Genomic DNA, 22,517 nt, shown 5'->3' with positions numbered 1-22,517 from the left:
TAGGTGCAATGTTTTTTTTTCCGCTCGCAAATCTTTTGGTGTGCTCACAAAGCGCACCCTGCCGGGAGGTTTCTATGTGTCTGCCGGCAACAGAAGGGTGTACATACATAACATTTGTGCACAGTAATGAGCAGGGGAAATATGGAGAGATTGAACATATTACAAATATAATCTTTAAAACAATTATGTTCATTTATTTAACAAAAAATATATGAAATCAACAACCACCCTATACAGTAAAATCACATTACACAAATACTACAACAATCGAAAAGGTCTGTGCCTCAAACCAATGCATCTTCCCACTCCCTCCCTTCTCCCCATCACAAAGGTTGTAGTAGGACCATAAAGAGGCCATGCCTCTATTGAACAAGTTTTGGGGCTCTAGAGTCAATAATGGCGACGCTACTGAAATTGTTGCTAAAACAAATGTATATTGACATTTTTGCTAAAAAGAAATTCCTTAAAAATCAGTAGAGATATATTTTTCAAAACTAAAGGTTGCAGTAAGACCATAAAGAGCCCATGCCTATATGGAAAACGTTTTGGGGATCTAGAGTCAATAATGGCAGCGCTATTGAAATTGTTCCTAAATAAAAAATCCTCAAAAATAAGAAGAGCTATATTTTTCAAAACTAAAGGTTGTAGTAGGACCATAAAGATGCCATACCTATATGGAACATGTTTTGGGGCTCTAGAGCCAATAATGGCGACGCTATTGAAATTTTACCACGTTCGCTGAAAGCAAACAGCTGATAGAAGCCAATGCAATTCACCGTTTGCTAAAGAGGACTTGTTTGGATGAAAACAATGCTGTAGCTGGTTCGCTAAGGTTACTACACTCAATTGTGTCGCAACGATGTTTAACTGATGATCTATTGAACCGCAAACTCCGAATCTGCCAACTTATTTCCAACTTTACGGAAGTTCCTCTCCGTTTATATGCTTTACTCACAGGAGTGGGAATTGACCTGGATATGAAGCGTCCGTAGCGCAAAATAACATTTGTTTCTAAAGAGAAGACGGAGCTCTCCTCTCCGTTTATATGCTTTACTCAGGTGTGTGTCCGTAGCGCAAAATAATATAACATTCGTAATTTAAAGAGATAAGCTGAAGCTCTCGTCTCCTCTTGTTAAACAATTCAACAGTGTACAGATTGTTTATTAAAAAGGACATTTTATACACACAATACCATCAGTAGTTCACTCGTCGACGCCATCTTGTTTTTAAGACTCGATATGTAGATTGGCAAACACAGAGATTGTGACATCCGTCAACAACACGCAAGCTCTGTGTTCTACAAATCGAGTCTTAAAAACAAGATGACGTCGACGGGTGAACTACTGATGGTATTGTGTGTATAAAATGTCCTTTTTAATAAACAATCTGTACACTTACAAAGTTATCAATGCCTCGTTTTATATGTTAAGACCCTTATTATACTACCAAAGAAGTGCTGGGCTACTTCTAGCCTTTTAAGTGGTTTAAATAGCGATTTATTTTTTACCATAACACATGCCCCCATCATTCCAAGTTTATATCGTTTTGGTAGAGTTGGCTAAAAACAGCCAACTTAAGAATGCGTCTATACACGCTTTTTTGCTCCCAAACTAACATTCCAACTCGTTATCGTGGTAAACATATCCCAGATCCATTTTACACCGGATTTCTTCTTTAAAGGAGCAATACAGCTTACCCCCAAGACCTGAGCTGCATTGTACGTCAACGATAGACATTTTAGCTGTTTTAGGCAGTATTTCTGCTTTAAGTTGGAGCTACAGTTATAGCAATATCATTTTTTAACGGTGAGTGACAAAAGTGGACCCCCATGAAAATGGTTTAGAGAGAAAGATTCCCTGGATGGACTGGCTCGTATTCTGTCTTGGATTCTTCGTGTTCAGTTGCGGTTTGAACGGAGTCAAACGCTCACGTCGTAAAATAACACAGTGCAGGTTTAAATCTTAGCCAAACATAATATGAGAGAGAGAGAGAGAGAGAGAGAGAGAGAGAGAGAGAGAGAGATCGAGATCTAACCCCAGGGTCAGTCCACAGAAAGAACTGCTCCAGCAGACTGCCGTAAAGATTGCTCTCCAATACTAACAGAGAACACAGCTCCCTTCTTCTTCTACCTCTTTCTCTGCTGCCTCTTCTTCGACTGAGCCTTCACCACATGAATCAAAGCCTATAAAAGCTTGGACCGCGAGGGCTCTTTCAATCTACTAAGCACCGTTTGTCGTTGGTTCCTCCCAGTTGACGCCACAGAAGAGAATAAAGATCATTGATAGATGGTCGGTCGAACGTCACAGTTGGCCGTCTGTGCTCCTGACTCAGCAACCCGTGTATTGCGTTTGTGTGTATGTGTGTGAGTGTCTTGGCTCAGACTTGGACAGCTTGTTCTATCAGATGTCAGGGTTTTTGCCAAGGCACGCTTTGTGTTGTTTCCTGAAGGACTCTGTATGTGTGTGTGTGTGTGTGTGTGTGTGTGTGTGTGTGTGTGTGTGTGTGTGTTCCTGTTTATGATCGTACATATATATTATAAATATGTGTGCGTGTGTGTGTTTGTGGTCATGGGAGCATGCATCATACCATGTTTGCATGTTTGTGTGTATGCATGCATGCATGCGTACTTGTCTTTGTGAACATGGGAACCTGTGTGTACGTGTGTGTGGGTGTGCGTGTGTGTGCATGTGAACAACGCTGTGTTAACAACACAGTGTCCCTGCACTGGAACACTTGCAAACAAACAACATGGCCTTCGGATCACCCATGGGTGCTTGACTCTGTGCAGTCGCCTGACAAATGGAATCCTCCTAAGCGGGATTGTTATTTATTTATTCCTCTATTAGCCTGACTGGGCTCTGGGGGGGCGTGCAACATGATCGTTTACACCACCTTTTATAATCTCTCTGCAAAGAGATTATAGAATGCGAAAGAGATTGACAGAATCTCTGGCGCAAAGTGTTGTCAAGTCACACGCTCAGCCCATTCTTCACTAGTCATCAACCTATTGATGCTGCTGATGGCGCCACCACCACCACCTGCATCTCCTCTACCCTCCCCGTCTCCACCGCTTCTGCCTCCAACGGGGAAGGTCACCTTAAAAGTAAATCCCCATTCAGAGAACAGTGGGAGGCAGAGCCCCGCTGTGACGGATTTGAAAGACATTTCCCCACAAATACGACAGAAGAACAACAATATTGTTATTCCAGATCCATCAGAGAGAAAGTAATGAAAACACAGGGAAGTAAAGCCCTCTTGCTTCCCCAAATATGGTGTTTGACAGGGACCATGGCACGCACACACACACACACACAAGCACACACACAACCGTGCACACACACACACACACACAAACACGCACACACATACACACCAATGGGATGTTTTATATGACTACCTGCACACAGACACACACACACACACACATAAAATCGTACACACACAGACACACACACACACACACACACACACACACACACACACACACACACACACACACACACACACACACACACACACACACACACAGTGCTTCTGGCTGTTCTCTGAATCCTGAATCCTCCCACGCAGGCAGTGTGAAGTTTACCTTGAGTTATTGTTGTGGTTATCGGTTTCTTTTTTCCTCAGTGAAAATGTATGAGTTGTGTGCGTCGCCTTATTTTATGCTACTTGTTCTCGCCTCACCTGCCTTCTTCGCTGCGCTCCTAAATCACAACAAATGGACCTGCAGAATCAGTGGATGTCTCACCGCAGCCATTGGCAGAAGATTAACTGCAGTGTGGACTCCTAGCGCTGAATTTGACCAACAGGGCTGTAAATGTACCTTTTTAAATCTAAAAAAATCGTGTCCAGGGTTTTGTTTTCATATGAACGACACGTTTGACTTAAAATATGGAGAATCAGACTTTATAAAGAACCTGGCTTCATTTGTGGAAAACTGCTGACAGCTGATGTCAAGGTGATGCCAACACGCTTATCTCAGCTAGAGAGACAAAGAGAAAATAATGAGGTGACTCCAAACCCTGGCTTTACTGTGAACCTTAACACTGTCCAACTCGGTAGGACCAGGGATCCATTTTAATGTGGCCCCTTTGTTTTCAGGCGTGTTCGAGATATTCAACATTTGATTGAACTCGCCCTGCCTTTAGTCTACTCCTGCACTCTGCTTCAACTGTTCATGAAACTTTTATTTAATCTATTTTATATTCATGTTACTGTCCTGTAGTCTCTGCTGTGACAAACAAACAGCCTTGCTATGTTTGTCCCCTGCTGAAACACAAGAATACAACCATCCAGCCGCTCTGAATGTTTGTCCATAATTCATTTTTCGATGCCCATGAAAGTTACATACAGTGGGGCAAAAAAGTATATAGTCAGCCACCAATTGTGCAAGTTCTCCCACTTAAAAAGACGAGAGAGGCCTGTAATTTTCCTCATAGGTAAACCTCAGCTATGAGAGACAAAATGAAAAAAAAAATCCAGAAAATCACAATGTCTGATTTTTTAAGAATTTATTTGCAAATTATGGTGGAAAATAAGTATTTGGTCAACTACAAACCAGCAAGATTTCTGGCTGTCACAGACCTGTAACTTCTCCTTTAAGAGGCTCCTCTGTCCTCCACTTGTTACCTGTATTAATGGCACCTGTTTGAACTCCTTATCAGTATAAAAGACACCTGTCCACAACCTCAAACAGTCACACTCCAAACTCCACTATGACCAAGACCAAAGAGCTGTCAAAGGACACCAGAAACATAATTGTAGACCTGCACCAGGCTGGGAAGTCTGAATCTGCAATAGGTAAGCAGCTTGGTGTGAAGAAATCAACTGTGGGAGCAATTATTAGGAAATGGAATACATACAAGACCACTGATAATCTCCCTCGATCTGGGGCTCCACGCAAGATCTCACCCTGTGGGGTCAAAATGATCACAAGAACGGTGAACAAAAATCCCAGAACCACACGGGGGGACCTAGTGAATGACCTCCAGAGAGCTGGGACCAAAGTAACAAAGGCTACCATCACTAACACACTACGCCGCCAGGGACTCAAATCCTGCAGTGCCAGACGTGTCCCCCTGCTAAAGCCAGTGCATGTCCGGGCCCGTTTGAAGTTTGCTAGAGAGCATTTGGATGATCCAGAACAGGATTGGGAGAATGTCATATGGTCAGATGAAACCAAAATAGAACTTTTTGGTAAAAACTCAACTCGTCGTGTTTGGAGGAGAAAGAATGCTGAGTTGCATCCAAAGAACACCATACCTACAGTGAAGCATGGGGTGGAAACATCATGCTTTGGGGCTGTTTTTCTGCCAAGGGACCAGGACGTCTGATCCGTGTGACGGAAAGAATGAATGGGGCCATGTATCGTGAGATTTTGAGTGAAAACCTCCTTCCATCAGCAAGGGCACTGAAGATGAAACGTGGCTGGGTCTTTCATGACAATGACCCCAAACACACCGCCCGGGCAACGAAGGAGTGGCTTCGTAAGAAGCATTTCAAGGTCCTGGAGTGGCCTAGCCAGTCTCCAGATCTCAACCCCATAGAAAATCTTTGGAGGGAGTTGAAAGTCTGTGTTGCCCAGCGAAGGCCCAAAAACATCACTGCTCTAGAGGAGATCTGCATGGAGGAATGGGCCAAAATACCAGCAGTAGTGTGTGAAAACCTTGTAAAGATTTACAGAAAACCTTTGACCTCTGTCATTGCCAACAAAGGGCATGTAACAAAGTATTGAGATGACCTTTTGTTATTGACCAAATACTTATTTTCCACCATAATTTGCAAATAAATTCTTTAAAAATCAGACAATGTGATTTTCTAGATTTTTTTTTTTTCATTTTGTCTCTCATAGCTGAGGTATACCTATGATGAAAATGACAGGCCTCTCTCATCTTTTTAAGTGGAGAACATATGAAACATAAATGAAAAAAAGGATGATGTCAAGTAAAAGATGATACACTAGGTCAATAAATATTGATATAATATATATGAATAAAAGCATATTAGAAAAACATCAATGCGAAGTTGCTGTCATATTAAAATGAGGAGCTTGCCCTAAATGTCTTCAACAAACATTTCTATTAAAGGCCAAATTCTTGAACACTTTCACTCATCGCTATACCATGTGGCATCAGTAAGCATGTATGAACCAAACACCAGTGTGAACGTGGGGCCCCCTGTGGTCGGTGTGTGTCGCCCACCAGGCCCATGAGCACTTTGAGGAGCCAAAGCTGGAGGCGGTGCGGGACAACAACATGGAGCTGGTGCAGGACATCCTGAAGGACCTGAGCCCGCTGGCCGACAGCAGCACGGCGGCCGACGAGCTGGCGCGCATCCTCCAGGAACCCCACTTCCAGGTGAGGGGCCTCCCGCCGGACCCGGCGTCCCAGTCTTATCCACGCGCAGACGGGTTAGCTCTCGTCCCTGCGAGGCTTTAGTGTGGCTGTTCGTGAGGCCGAGAACCAGCGTCATGAATTGGATGAATTAAAGAAATGACAAGTGCTGCATGAGCGAATTTCAAAAAAAGAGAAAACAGACTGCTGAGGGCAGGCGGCTGTGAATCAGTTCTTTTAATAAGAGTTTTGTTCTGGCTGACTCAATATAGTGGTGCTAACATAGCGTTTAATAGTCGCGTCTCTGAGATAAAGCGGTGGTACATCTCAACAACAAGAGCTAAAAACAACAAAGGCAGTTTAGCAGAAGGATCTGAGAGAGGGTTCACACACACAATGAGTCTTAACTTAATACAGTTTTTCATCTATATTTCTGACTCGCCCCTATCACATCCATCCAAACATTGTCTGCCAATCAGGTCCTGTTAAACTATAATAAACATGTATATCAAATAATGTAACTGTACAATCCTACTTGCAAACCAAACTGCTTTTAAGAACGAACCAGAACACATCATTCTGTATTCTAAGCGTTGTCAAATCCTCACTAACATTATCTTTACACTATTACTTAGTATTGATCAGCCTCTTAAAAGAGTCGTTAATGCTTACATTTGATTGGTCCTCACGCCTTCTCTGGCCACAGTCTCTGCTGGAGACGCACGACTCGGTGGCGTCCAAGACCTTCGAGACTCCGCCCCCCAGCCCGTGTGCCTTCATGGACGCGGCGTTCAACAACCAGCCCGTCCCCCCCGACGCCGTCCGCATGGTGGGCATACGCAAGGTGGCCGGGGAGCACCTGGTAGGTACCGCTCTGACCCCCCGGACCTGCGACCGAGGGAGGGTCAGAGGTCAAGGGGTCAGGGAGACGACCTCGTTGTTATCTTGATGTTCAGGGAATATAACCATTATAGGGAATATAACCATTATATTCAGAAATATAATGGTTTGAAGGCTGTCTTAGGTTCAGGGATTAACTGGTGCATTTGGAGGTGCTTTATGGATTAGGAATGTTGATGGGATAATAGTAATTGTAGAAATGCTTGACATGGAGTTAAGCTCTTAAGAGGAATTAAAAAAGGACAAATTTACAGTGATTATTCAGTCATGATAATATTTTGCACCACATGTTTTTTAAAAGGTGTACATATTTTTCGTATCTATGTTCATTAGTTTTACAATGTCTGTTTCATCTGTCTACATCTGTTTTGTGTGTTTACGTGTGTGTGCTTGGTGAGGCACACCGACATCTCCCATCTGGGATCTGAAGTCTTTTTCATCACATTTTTATCTCATGTGTGCATCGACAACATGCTCACATTTGTATATTTTCTTGTGTGCTGTGTGTGTGTGTGTGTGCGCGCGCGTGCGTTTATATGTGCGTGTGTGTGTGCATGCGTGCGCTTGTACGTGCGCGCGTGCGTATGTGCGCGACGCTCCCCTTCCCGTCGCCGCACCAGGGCGTGACGTTCCGCGTGGAGAACGGCGAGCTGGTGATTGCCCGGATCCTCCACGGCGGGATGATCGACCAGCAGGGCCTGCTGCACGTGGGCGACATCATCAAGGAGGTGAACGCCAAGGAGGTGGGCGACGACCCCCGGGTCCTTCAGGAGATGCTGAAGGACGCCAGCGGCAGCGTCGTGCTGAAGATCCTGCCCAGCTACCAGGAGCCCCACACACCGCGGCAGGTCCGAGCGCGCACGCACGGCGCACGTGCATTGCACACACGCACGCACGCCCACGCGCACGCCGCGGCAGGTCCGAGCACACGCACGCATGCGCACATGCTCACACGCAGACAAACGCACATCTGCACACACACGCACACACGCTCACACAGACACACTGCGGCAGGTCAGAGCATACAGATGCACGCACCAGGCAAGTGCGCACACATGCACAGACACACACACACCAGTAAACACGCACACACACACACACACACACACACACACACACACACACACACACACACACACACACACACACACACACACACACACACACACACACACACACACACACACACCAGCAAGCAAACACACACACACACCAGCAAACACACACACACACACACACACACACACACACACACACACAGATCCTGGCAGGTTTGACTGCACACACACACACACGTACGCTGCCCGGATTATGACCAATTATGCACCACGTCCATCAAATATGGCATGAATATCACATGCTTAATGTTTAAAATTATACAGCTTTTTTTTTATTGTCAATCATTGTAATTGGCATCAGCCGGCAGGCTGTTTGAAATATAGCAGGCCAGCGGGCCGTGGCCTGTTGGAAAGTCCTGCCTCCACCATTACATTTTGTCTAACTTTATTAAAATACACACACACACACACACACACACACACACACACACACACACACACACACACACACACACACACACACACACACACACACACACACACACACAAACACAAACAAACAAACACACTGCTTGAAACACAGGTGACACTGCCAACAAAGATTATTTATAGTGCTTCTTATGCAACGTCTGCTAATGGGTTCTTTCAGAATTGCGTGGCCTGTTGTCTGCTCGTTGGGGGGCTTGTCGGGGGCTTGCATAAACTGCAGTGTGCTTTCGCCAGCGAGGGGCAGAGACCTTCTCTGGGTGGAGAAGGTGGGGTAGTAAGAGCGGGCGGGGGGGGGGAGATCCTTACCTTATGATCCGCTGACGTCCCCCCGCCGGTCGACCGGTCTGGACAGAGCTAATCCCGGTAACACGTGCCTTGGGACTGGGGATCAGACTGAAGGGCAGCAGCTTGTTGACGGTCCACTCCCTGGTTAAAGGTGGGTTGGCTTTATAGTGGGTTGATCAAGTACGGCACACACACAAGGAAGACGGTTTTTACTGCTGGCTTTACTAGTGGTCACACTGAACGGTTATACACACACACATTTAGCCTCAATGTGATTAGACACTTTACATGAGACTAGATTAGATTAGATTACATTTGATAAAACTAGATTACCTAGATTACATCATGTTAGATTAGGTAATTTCAGACTGCCATCAATTCATGGTATCGTTTAAGGTTAGATCAATACATGAGATTAGGTACATTACATTATACTTTACTATTTATCTTATATTAGACTAGCCTAGACTCGATAAAGTTAAATCATGTTAGATAAAGTCATTTTAGATTACATAATATTAGATTCGATTACATCACATTATATTGGATACATTACATTACATTAAACTCTTTAATATTAGATCAGACTTCACTTGACTAGATTTCATCATGTTGGATTAGTTCATATTGGATTTGGTTGCATTGGATTAGATCAAGAGATTAGATCAGACACTACAAACAGCGCCCTGATCCTGATTGATCCTGATCAACTCAAAGCAGCGGTTGACAGTTGCAACATTTGCACATCAAAGGGCTCCGAGGCACCGCTTGTGAAACAGCAGCGATGCTGAGGCCCCAACCGGATCCTCACAGTGGCGCTCTTTACGGCTGGTCTTAGGCTGTCAACACACGCGATGTAGATATAGGATGCTTGCATATCAAAACCAACACTTGAAGAGCGAGAGCGCAAAGCCATACATGTGATCTGTTGAGTTTTAGACATGCTGAAGGATTTGTCAATATCCATCGCTGTCTCTCTCTCTCTCTCTCTCTCTCTCTCTCTCTCTCTCTCTCTCTCTCTGTCTCTCTCTCTCTATCTGTCACTGTATTACACTCAGGGGCTCTTCACACTCAGAGCGGGTGGTTGGCTGGCAGCACCACCACGGCTGCGTGTTTGGTCATGCTGGTTAACTCAGCCCCTGCCTTGGCGGCGCTACATACAGTGAAGTGTTGCAGAGCTACAGAAAATGCCCAGTGGCACATTAAGCATGTCAATAAGGGCACCAGGGGATGCATGTTTCTGTAAGGCATATCTCGGTTTTTCAGTTGATTTGGTGAAATGTAAAACCTTTTGGCTCAGACGCCACGGGCTTCCACACGCTGTTGACAGTAATGGCCTTCCAGCGGCTTAACACACTATTACCAGTCTGTTTCCATCGCTATCGTGTTTGGTTTTTAAGAACATTTTGGCCCCGACTTGTCACTTTCCCCCCCCCTATTCTGGTCGATTTTCCCCCTTCCCGCCGTCCTCGTGGGGATTTGCGGGGATTTGGCGGCGGCGGCCCTGAGTGTTTCTTTATCTTTCATTGTGTGTTTATTAGCTGTGGCTGTCACAGAGTGCGCTGGTATCTCGGTGTAGCCTGCTGTCTGTCGAGCTGTCTGATTGGTTGAGGCTGGTTCGGTGGAGTTTCTACATTAAGGAGAGGCTTGTGAGGGAGGGAGGTTGAGAAACGCTGCTGGGCAGTTTGACAATGCTGGTGATTAGGTTTCATCTTCTCTGGCCTCTGATGTTTTGTAGCGCTCATGACTGTATCTCAAAGAGGCTGACGACTTGTATTAGGGATCCGCATTTACTACAAGTGTTTGTATTTGGACAATTTGAAAGCCAAAGCCTCTTACAGTCAAGCCAAAATTCAGAGTGTGTGAGTGCCTGTGTGATTGTGTGAAGGTATGTGTGGTCGGGAATGTGTGGGCGTGTGCACAAAACACACACACGCACGCACACACGCACACGCACACGCACACACACACACACACACACACACACACACACACACACACACACACAGCATTAGCACCAGCTCTCACACACCAGTTCAGTCCTAGAGAACCATCAAGAGCTGGCGATGGGGCTGGTTGCCATGGCTACACACTTTGTCCCTCTAACTCTGTCTCCCTCACTTTAACTCCTTCCTCATCTCACTCGCCCTCTGGGTCTACTTGTCACTGTGTTCTCTGTATCGTGATTACTATCTAACCACCTCTCTCTCTCTCTCTCTCTCTCTCTCTCTCTCTCTCTCTCTCTCTCTCTCTCTCTCTCTCTTTCTATCGCTCTCTCTCTCTCTCTCTGGGTCCATCCCTCTCTCCACTGTTTCAGCCTCTCTGTCTCTCTCTCTCCATCATTATTATAATATATATATATATATATATATATATATATATACAGTATATCTCCCTTGCTTACATCTCTCTCTACCTCTAAGTTTCTATCTATCTCTCTCTCTCGCAATCACTCTCTCTCTCACTCCCGAACTCTCTGTCTCACTCTCTCTCTCGCTCTCGATCTCTCTCTCACTTTCGATCACTCTCTCTGTCTCTCTCTCGATCTCTCTCTCTCCATCTTTCTCTTGTCTTCGGTACACTCTTATCTATCTATCTCTCAATAGCTCATCCTCTCTCTCTCTCTCTCTCTCTCTCTCTCTCTCTGGAGCTCAGGGCGAGCACTCTCTGTCAGGCTTGTTGCCTCGGGGTATCTTCGGGGGGGCGAGGGAGGGATAGAGCTGGGCTGACAATCAGACCCCTCTCCCACATGAGAGTGCTCTCTTGTGACAATAGATTTGGACCACCGCGATCTCCGCTATCGAGCGCAGGGTCACATAGCCCAGATGACACCGGAGCACAATGGAGCGTGTCCCATCCCTGGCCGGAGTTGTCACAGACCCTGGTGTAATGAGATGTAACAACCCTGTGCATGAATGACAGAGAAAAATGGACCGAGTTGAAAGAGCAAAACTGACCGATGGTTGGATTTATTTTCAATGTCTTCCTTCTTTTCTCATCATTTTTTTTCATTTGTTAATTTATTCCTTTCTTTGTTTCATTCCTTTTTCTCTTCTTTAATTGCCTTTTTTTTTCGTTTTCCTACCAATCAATGCATTTATTCAGTCTTTTCTACAGCGTCAGTCGTTGCGGTTCAGCTCTGACGTGCGTCTGTATTAACGGAGCGCCTTCCCTCCTCCTTCCCGACGTCTGCCCCCACAGGCCTTTGTGAAGTGCCACTTTGACTACGACCCCTCCCACGACAACCTGATCCCCTGCAAGGAGGCAGGTCTTAGCTTCGCCCGGGGAGACATCCTGCAGATCTTCAACCAGGAGGACCTCAACTGGTGGCAGGTCAGCTCAGCCACACCCCCTCCTCACAGACACACAATTAGATGACCTCTGTGTGTGTGTGTGTGTGTGTGTGGGGGGGGGGGGTTCCCATTTACGATTTAGTCATTTAGCACATGCTTTTAATCAAGGCAACTTATAGGGAAGACAAGAGCAGGTAGGAAAACCACACCTTGCTCAATGGATGCTACCATGTATGCTAGACTTTGGAAATTGGGGGTTTGAACCTCGAACCCCAATTTCACCCTAACCATGAGAATAACTTGTCCTGCATTTATCTTAATTTGCGTGTGTGTGTGTGTGTGTGTGTGTATGTGTGTACACATCCATGTATGCACGTGCCACATGCATACATCCATCTAAGCTCCAGCGTATGTGTATGTATGTGTGTCTATATATACAGTGGGGCAAAAAAGTATTTAGTCAGCCACCAATTGTGCAAGTTCTCCCACTTAAAAAGACGAGAGAGGCCTGTAATTTTCATCATAGGTAAACCTCAGCTATGAGAGACAAAATGAAAAAAAAAAATCCAGAAAATCACATTCTCTGATTTTTTAAGAATTTATTTGCAAATTATGGTGGAAAATAAGTATTTGGTCACCTACAAACCAGCAAGATTTTTGGCTGTCACAGACATGTAACTTCTTCTTCTTTAAGAGGCTGTTTACCTGTATTAATGGCACCTGTTTGAACTCCTTATCAGTATAAAAGACACCTGTCCACAACCTCAAACAGTCACACTCCAAACTCCACTATGGCCAAGACCAAAGAGCTGTCAAAGGACACCAGAAACACAATTGTAGACCTGCACCAGGCTGGGAAGTCTGAATCTGCAATAGGTAAGCAGCTTGGTGTGAAGAAATCAACTGTGGGAGCAATTATTAGGAAATGGAATACATACAAGACCACTGATAATCTCCCTCGATCTGGGGCTCCACGCAAGATCTCACCCTGTGGGGTCAAAATGATCACAAGAACGGTGAACAAAAATCCCAGAACCACACGGGGGGACCTAGTGAATGACCTCCAGAGAGCTGGGACCAAAGTAACAAAGGCTACCATCACTAACACACTATGCCCCCAGGGACTCAAATCCTGCAGTGCCAGACGTGTGCCCCTGCTAAAGCCAGTGCATGTCCTGGCCCGTTTGAAGTTTGCTAGAGAGCATTTGGATGATCCAGAACAGGATTGGGAGAATGTCATATGGTCAGATGAAACCAAAATAGAATTTTTTGGTAAAAACTCAACTCGTCGTGTTTGGAGGAGAAAGAATGCTGAGTTGCATCCAAAGATCACCCTACCTACAGTGAAGCATGGGGGTGGAAACATCATGCTTTGGGGCTGTTTTTCTGCCAAGGGACCAGGACGTCTGATCCGTGTGACGGAAAGAATGAATGGGGCCATGTATCGTGAGATTTTGAGTGAAAACCTCCTTCCATCAGCAAGGGCACTGAAGATGAAACGTGGCTGGGTCTTTCAGCATGACAATAACCCCAAACACACCGCCCGGGCAATGAAGGAGTGGCTTCGTAAGAAGCATTTCAAGGTCCTGGAGTGGCCTAGCCAGTCTCCAGATCTCAACCCCATAGAAAATCTTTGGAGGGAGTTGAAAGTCTGTGTTGCCCAGCGACGGCCCAAAAACATCACTGCTGTAGAGGAGATCTGCATGGAGGAATGGGCCAAAATACCAGCAGCAGTGTGTGAAAACCTTGTAAAGACTTACAGAAAATGTTTGACCTCTGTCATTGCCAACAAAGGGCATGTAACAAAGTATTGAGATGACCCTATTGTTATTGACCAAATACTTATTTTCCACCATAATTTGCAAATAAATTCTTTAAAAATCAGACACTGTGATTTTCTGTGTTTTTTCTTTTCATTTTGTCTCTCATAGCTGAGGTATACCTATGATGAAAATTACAGGCCTCTCTCGTCTTTTTAAGTGGGAGAACTTGCACAGTTGGTGGCTGACTAAATACTTTTTTGCCCCACTGTATGTGTATGTGGTTGTGTGTGAGTGTGTGTGTGTGTGTGCATGTGAGTGTGTGTGCCCGCGTACACCTCTGCCTGTCCGTTTGTGCCTGTCTAACACCACATATGTGGGGGTATTCGTTCCCGTACGCGTGTGTGTGGGTGACTGATCTCCCTTGGACCAAGCATGATGGTTTCCCCCCCCGTTGTCTCCGGGGGCTCTCCCCTCCCCAGGCCTGCCACCTGGAGGGCGGCAGCGCGGGCCTCATCCCCAGCCAGCTGCTGGAGGAGAAGCGGAAAGCCTTTGTGAAGAAGGACCTGGAGCTGGTCACTGCAGGTACCCGCCCAGCCTGGGCCAGCGCCGCCTGCCAGCGGCCCCGGCCAACCGCCCTGGCAGAGGGGCGCGCCTGACTTCCCACCAGCTGTCTTCTTTATGTGCATCGCACACTCATCAGCCAGCCTCTGATACACTGATACACACTCTGATACACACACACACACACGCACGCACGCATGCACGCACACAAGCACATACACATACACACAAACATACGCATAGACATACATGCACACACACGCACGTACGCACACACGCGCACGCACGCACAGACACACACACACACACACATACACATAGACATACATGCGCACACCCAAACACATACACACACACACACACACATGCACAGACACACACGCATGCACACACACACACACACACAGACACACACAGACATACATAAGCACACACACACACATACACATACACGCATACACATACACATACACGCATACACATACACACACGCAACCGTACACTTTTAGGCACAAACACAGACACACATACACACATACACACACACACACACACACAGACACACACACACACACACATACACACACACAAACACACACAAAAAAATCCCAAAACCGCGTATTTCGTTATTGTTTTGGGACGTTCCGTTGTGTGCGGTTGTGTGATCTTTTTGTGCGTTGCATCAACGCACACTGTCGCAGTGCTACAATTACACACACAGAATACACACCAGCACAGCGGGCCTTGTTGAGGAACAGTCCGGCGGTGATGTAATGGAGCAGCGAGCGGCAGCACCGTGACTCAGCTCGTATGAAACAGCCTCGCCAAACAGACATCTGCTGCCCTGCCCACGAAGCGGTGGCTCACGGGCCTCCTCCGTCACGTGGTGGGGCGCCACCGCCAACGCTGACGACGACGGAGGCACCCGGGGAACCTTGAGAGAGAGAGAGAGAGAGAGAGAGAGACAGAGAGAGAGAGAGAGAGAGAGAGACTTTAGCGCACAGGTAACCGTCGGCTGGCGTAGGGTTCTCTCTCCTCGGGGGGGCGTAGCCCTTAATCTTCACGGATCGATGAAGTGGGGTGAGAGGGGGGAGAACCAACTGAGATTGCCGCCCAAAGATGCAGGTGCTTTGGGGAAGGGGGGAGTAAGTTGTGTACCAGGTGTGTGGGTCTCGGCCACACACCTGGTGCCCTTCAGCTGGTGGGGGGTGAAGGGTAGGGGGGTGGGTGGGTAGGGGGGGAGCTGGAAGCCACCCCCTCCCTCCCTTACATCCTTATGGCTCCTAAAGGACACAGCTGTCTGCTGGCCCTTGAGTGTGGGGCAGGGGGTTTGAACCGACGGTACTTCAGGGCAGCGTCTGCACGGCAATAGATTAGGGGGATTAAGGTACAGGCCACAGGTTTTCTAATATTTCTGTCTCTCTCTCTTTGGGGAGGGGAGACAAGACGCCAGAAAGGATCTATTGCCTCAACCAATCACACATTTTCTGTTTGCATGGGTGCGTGTGCTGTGTGTATTTGCATGATGTAATTATAATAATGAATTTAAATCAAACATTGAGCTGTGCAAACGTCAGCTTCCAATTAGGTGAGGAGAATGACTGCGCATGCTATTTTCAAGCCGCGTTCAAAGGTAGCTTCTTGTACTATTTCCATACAGTTGCAATTGCGCCTCACTGGCTAAATCCGGGTGTTGGCATCCATGCATGCCTTGAAATTATGACATTAGGGTGGAATGGCAGTAGGCACGCTGGCAAACGTAATCCTACCCGTCATGACAGCAGTACTGAATCCTTAATAAACCACACGTGACTGTACGGCCTTCGTCCTTCTCTGTGAAATCCACGAAAACCTCTCCAGAATGCCTCTATTCCACCATTTTCACCAGATGGATGGATAGATGCACTCTGTTGAGCCCGGTTTCTCTCTGACAATGTAACGGAGAAGCTTTTATTGGTTTGCACTGCCATCTGGTGGTAGAGTGTAGCTACTGCAGCTTGAATCGCCTATGGTTATACATGCTTCCCACATCACAGCTGTAGACAGGTGTAGCCTTGTTAGCACATCACCATGGTTTTGTGTGCCGTCTTCCCTCAGGTCCCCTGTGTGCCGGAATGGGCGGCAAGAAGAAAAAGAAGATGATGTACTTGACGACCAAAAATGCAGGTACGGATTTTCGATTTTTGATTTACCTCCTCCATTTATAATCTCTATTATGTTTGTTTTTCTTATATATATATATATATTTATTAATTATTTTCAATGTGTTTTTTGGATTTATTCTACTGATAACCATTGGCCGGAACCTGTCATGTTCTGTCACCTTCTAGAATTTGACCGCCATGAGTTGAGGATCTACGAAGAAGTGGCCAAAGTCCCGCCCTTCAAGAGGAAGACGCTGGTTCTGATTGGTGCGCAGGGTGTGGGCCGTCGCAGTCTGAAGAACAAGTTGTTGGTGTGGGACCCCCAGCGCTACGCCACGACCACCCCCTGTAAGTCCAGTCGTCTTCGTCACCGTCATCCCCGTTGTCAGCAGACTAATCAATGGGACAAAAGCTCTTGTAGTAAGTAGCCTGCCGTGCCGAGACACCGGCGCAACTCACGTTTGTTCATGGGATGGCCATGGCTTTGGCCTAAACTGGACAAACCTGTGCATGACCCACCTGCTCACCCCAGTAGGCGAGATGTGCTTTACCAAAGTCCCATTTATGCCAGATTGGGAGTTTAAGAGGCCTTTGCGAACCTCTCAAATAACATCATCAGAATCTGCATATGCTGTGACCATGTGCCAGAAATACTCCGCCATATCATCTAGATAAGCGGTCTAATTGGGGACACCAGATAACACCGCGTTTACTTACCTTTGAAAGGTTGCAGGGGCATGATGCAATCCAAAGGCTAGGTAATTATAGAAGTCATAATTGTCATCCTCACTCTATAGTCTCCCCAACAAAAGAACAAGAGCGAGGTAGAGAGACATAGAGATAGATAGTGGGAGATTGATGCAACCTCTGGCTTTGTAGTTTCCCAATTTGTGTCTTCCTCTCGTTGTTCTACAAACTCATCATCGTTTTCATCTGGTTTCCACCCTTGATAGTTTTAGAAGCGGTGCGACTCAATGTCAGGGCCTGCCTGGTACTAAATCCCGACCTCTCCTCTCCACGACCCCAGTCACCTCCAGGAAACCCAAAGTGGACGAGAAGGACGGACAGATGTACTCCTTCATGTCTCGCACCGAGATGGACTGCGACATCAAGAGTGGGCGTTTCCTGGAGCACGGCGAGTACGACGGCAACGTCTACGGCACCAAGATCAACTCCATCCACGAGGTGGTCGACACCGGGAAGATCTGCATCCTGGACGTCAACCCCCAGGTATGTTTCACACTCGCCTGTTGCAGGGTCACGTCTCTTCCTTTTTGGTTCTGTCGTTTCCCTCATTCTGAGTGCTTTTCACATGCATACTGCATGTGCCCATTATCCCACCTCATTTCCTTCCTTTATTACTTGATTTATTCCTTACTCCCTCACTCCCTCCTCTATCAATCTCTCCCTCCCTCATTGTTTTCATCCTTCCTCCCCCAATCCTCCCTTCATCTTTCTTGCTCTCCCTCCCTTCCTTCCTCTATCTCTCTTTCCCTCCCTCCCTCCCTCCCTCCCTCCCTCCCTCCCTCCTTTCTTCCATCCTTCCCCCTCAATCCTCCCTTCATTTTTATTGCTCTCCCTCCCTCCCTTCCTTCAGCTATCTCTCTCTCCCTCCCTCCCTCCCTCCCTCCCTCCTTCCTTTCTTTCATCCTTCCTCCCTCAATCCTCCCTTCATCTTTCTTGCTCTATCTCTCCCTTTCTCCATCCTTCCTTCTTCCCTCCATCCTCCCTTCCTCTTTCTAGCTCTTCCTCCCCCCCCCTCTCCTTACTCTCATCCCTCCTCCCTCCATCCTCCCTTCCTCCCTCCCTTCCTCTCTCCCTCTTCCATATTGCTTCACACACCAGACACACCCTTACTATGTGAGGCTGGTTCCACCGTTGGCCTCAGTAGTCAGAGCACATTCCCCCAATTCCCCTCCAGGACCAAGGAGTGTGATGGAGCAAATCATTAGTAACACGCTCAATTAGAGTCGAGCTGTCCCGGTGCATCCTGACGGTGCCTTGTGCATGCAAAAAACACCTTCTTTGCTTGAAGTGAACTCGGCCTGCGGTTGAACAGTTGAACATGAACTGTTGTTGTCTGTGATTGTTCCTCACAGGCCCTGAAGATCCTGAGGACGGCCGAGTTCCTGCCCTACGTGGTCTTCATCGAGGCCCCCGACTACGAGGTGCTTAAGGCCATGAACCGGACGGCCATCGAGTCGGGAGTGGTCACCAAGCAGATGACGGTGAGGTCACGGAGCCGTTGATGTTAAACAGGATATATTGGGTCGTTCCAATTGTAAGTGCTGAAAAGAGAAGCAAGGAATATCCGGGCGACTGCTCTCTCTTTCCTTCAAATTAGAACAGAGCTCATACATTTTTTGCGTTTGCTTCCAATCTCTAAAAGCTGATGTATTACATTTTTATTTCATGCCGATACATCAAAAATAAGGTCAATCTTTTTTAATCATAATGTGTTCATTGTATATTAGATATATTCATTCTACCTTAATACAGAGGAATCCAAAAGCTAAGAAGCCATGGTCCTCTGGCTTAATAGAGAGTCACTTGTCCTTATTCTCAGCTCTGTTGCCCTCCGCCTCTGCGGCTAATTGCCCGCTGATCGTATTCATCCCCACCTAATTAACTCACCTTCTCAGTCTATCTGCTGCTAACTCCTGTCTCTGGGATTCCACTCGCTCTCTCTCTCTCTCTCTCTCACTCTGTCTCTCTCTCTCTACCGCTGTCTCTCTACCGCTGTCTCTCTCTCTCTCTCTCGCTCTCTCTATCTCTCTCTCTCTCGCGCGCACGCGCTCACTGTCTCTCACCCGCCGCAGGACTCTGAGCTGAAGAGGACGGTGGACGAGAGTGAACGTATCCAGCGGGCGTACGGACATTACTTTGACCTCTGCATCGTCAACGATGGCCTGGAGTCCGCCTTCCGTAGCCTGCGGCTAGCGCTGGAGCGGCTGTCCTCCGAGCAGCAGTGGGTGCCGGTGAGCTGGGTCTTCTAGAAGGGTTGCGCCCACCCTGACCCCGCCGCCCCGAAGAGGAGCCGTGACCCACCTTGAAGAGAACCGAGGTCAGAGGTCAGAGGTCGAAGGTTATGGGTTAAAGGAGGAGGTTGTGCTGGTCTTGGGATACAGTAGAAAATGGCCGCCCAAATGGGGATTTGAAAAGAGCGGGAAAAAAAACGTGTTGGCTAGCTCTGTCGCGCGGAGCGTTTGGAAAGAAGGAAGCATCACATTTTAAGTGCGAAGAACCAGCCTTATGTTGTTTTTTTTGTACCTAGAACTCTTTTGTTGACCACGACGTTACGTTGGTTTTTGTTCTTGATTCATTTTGAATAAGTATGTTTTTCGTAAGAACAGAACAGGCTCTAGAGTTGGCTCTCCGATATTGTGCAATAGTGTGTGTGGTATGAGTGCGTGTGTAAATTGTGTAAGAAACAAACACTACCTTGGGTTAGAAGATTCACTCAATTGGCTAGGTAACACAGTGCTTTTCTGAAGAGAAGGAAGTAGAACTTATTTGGCCTTTTTAAACATTTTGAAAAGATCGTGTAGTTAACATTATATTGGTAGTTAAGGACACAGCACTCGATGAAAAGTAAGGTGTCATATTTATATAAATTATGTATATTTTACTGTTTGATCACACGATTGTATATTAAAAAAAAAATGCTTTTCCTTCTGGATGAAGTAAATTGTGTTAGGACGATGAATAGCAATAGATTATCAGTAACCAAACACATACAAATGCAATACACACACACACACAGCACATACACAAATATATGTGCACTTACACAATATAGCAACCTCACTGAATTGTGAAATCGCCTTTACGTATATTGTCTTGTCTCAGCTCATATTTTATCACAAAAAGGCGTATATTTTGTTATAACATTCATAATTTCTGCCCTATACTGCATATGTACTTTTCTGATTAGTCTGAATGGGCTGATTCATGAACATTACAGCAAGCACATCCGGACAATCCTAGAGCATTATATTTAAAAATCCACATATAATAAATATTGTTGTAAGCTATTGTTTGTAGCTCGATAATACCAAAAATATTTATTGACTATAGCATCAGGAACAAAGTTACCAAACATAGGCCTACCTACAATATTTTATTCAGACTGATTCCGATAGTTTGAACACAGCGATAGGTCAGATTAAAACAGAGAGTTTCATTTTCAATAGGGTAGTGGTAGACCACTGCAATTGTTGCTTGAAGTTTACTTTGGCATTAACTTATCTCAGAAGCCAAGGATACTATCACACATCTACCATTTCACACTCGACAATTATACTTTTTGGATTGTATGTTATCCTAAAAAAACTAAAATCCCAAGACAAACCTCTGTATTCGGATGTTTATTTTTTTCTCAAACGTGTAAATATTGTAATGTAAACAAACAACACAGAGAAGATATTCGGTGCTCTGAGAGGGTTCTGGTACTGGTGCAGGCGCTCCATAGCGCTGTACTTTTGATGTTCAAGAAGTGTATTAAAAAAAGAAAACGTTTGGAATCCCGCTTCGCCCACGTCTATTCCTGTCAGCCACAGCTACGCACTATGGGGTCAGGGGTCAGAGGTCATGGGGCTCAGGGTGCTGGGATAGGGGTCAATCTGCCCAGGAAATACATTTTCCCCACACACAAGTCCTACCTATGTTCAGACAGTGAGATATTAGGAAAAAACTAATATATATATATATATGGTGGTTTAACTATTTGTTATAATATTTGTTATGAATTATATATCCGTCATTATCGTGAAAATAATTTATTTTTTCGATAATGGCTTTATCTGCTTATTACAAAATAATGAGTGGGCTGATATTGATATACAAAATGAATTAACCAAAAATAAAAAATAGAATAATATTTTTTCTAAATTATTTCTAACTTCTGCTAAAAAATAGCATCCATAGCTATGGTCTGTCATAGCTGCAGTCTTCTAAGATAACACCCTTATACTACCTTTGAATTTCAAGATTTATTGAGGCTATGAACACTATAAAAAAAAGCAACAGAGGAACGATTATAACCATGACCTCTACTGCCGCCATGACGATTCACATGGCGGCGGCAAGGGGAATTGAACCATGGAGGGGGAGAGAGATGATAAGGTATGATGTCATCGCTCTCCATGCCTGCCAGTCTCCTAGTCTTCAGGGAGGAGGGCCTGTCGCGCGGCGTTTCCACAAATGCACATTTTCCCAATTGACTTAGAATAGTGACGGTTGTTTTTGCAGCAAATCACTGCGCACCACCTATAGGCCGCTCGAGTTACTACATAAATAGTCCTATACTCAAGGGTTTCACCAACAGAAACTGGCTGCGCCTTCGGTCAGACCCACCTATAGGGTTGTATCAATAACCATGGATCTCATTCGTGGAGACACAAAACTAAATTCTAAAACTATGGCCTATGTCAAGTTGTGAACCAGGCCGTTGGCCTACTGTTATAAGAGCTGCACTAATTCCTCCATTAGTAGTAGGCCTAAAAAAATCCAATATATATTATGATATATAATGCATTTATTTCTTCTTTTGGGTCCTATTCAACGGCCTGGTTGTCCAAAACTACCGGGTTTGGCTGTTGACTTCCAGCTGATGTCCAGGTTGTTGGTTCGAGCCCGTATGTCCCCCAATCGACATCCTTGAGCAAGATGCCTAACCCCTAGCTCCTGACAT

At 46.0% G+C, this 22,517-nt stretch overlaps 1 protein-coding gene across 3 annotated transcripts in view; it reads left to right on the top strand.

Annotated features, from left to right (window-relative positions):
• The window catches only part of mpp2b (MAGUK p55 scaffold protein 2b), a gene marked incomplete at both ends in the record, with an annotated part of 37,465 nt that extends 17,644 nt beyond the window's left edge, over positions 1-19,821 (top strand). For all 3 annotated transcript variants that reach the window (XM_079756368.1, XM_079756367.1, XM_079756366.1), the window contains 10 exons: positions 6,204-6,356; positions 7,039-7,194; positions 7,853-8,080; positions 12,266-12,397; positions 14,600-14,702; positions 16,779-16,847; positions 17,012-17,173; positions 17,853-18,055; positions 18,925-19,053; positions 19,645-19,821. In XM_079756368.1, the coding sequence (XP_079612494.1) occupies positions 6,204-6,356; positions 7,039-7,194; positions 7,853-8,080; positions 12,266-12,397; positions 14,600-14,702; positions 16,779-16,847; positions 17,012-17,173; positions 17,853-18,055; positions 18,925-19,053; positions 19,645-19,821 (1,512 nt within the window). The remainder of the gene's footprint in view (positions 1-6,203; positions 6,357-7,038; positions 7,195-7,852; positions 8,081-12,265; positions 12,398-14,599; positions 14,703-16,778; positions 16,848-17,011; positions 17,174-17,852; positions 18,056-18,924; positions 19,054-19,644) is intronic.
• Positions 19,822-22,517: the final 2,696 nt, after the last annotated feature.

This window comes from Pollachius pollachius, assembly GCF_949987615.1.
Source record: "Pollachius pollachius genome assembly, chromosome: 19".
NCBI classification, from domain to species: Eukaryota; Metazoa; Chordata; class Actinopteri; order Gadiformes; family Gadidae; genus Pollachius; species Pollachius pollachius.
Note: the sequence above shows the minus strand (reverse complement) of the source record. Positions and strands in the feature narration are given on the sequence as shown.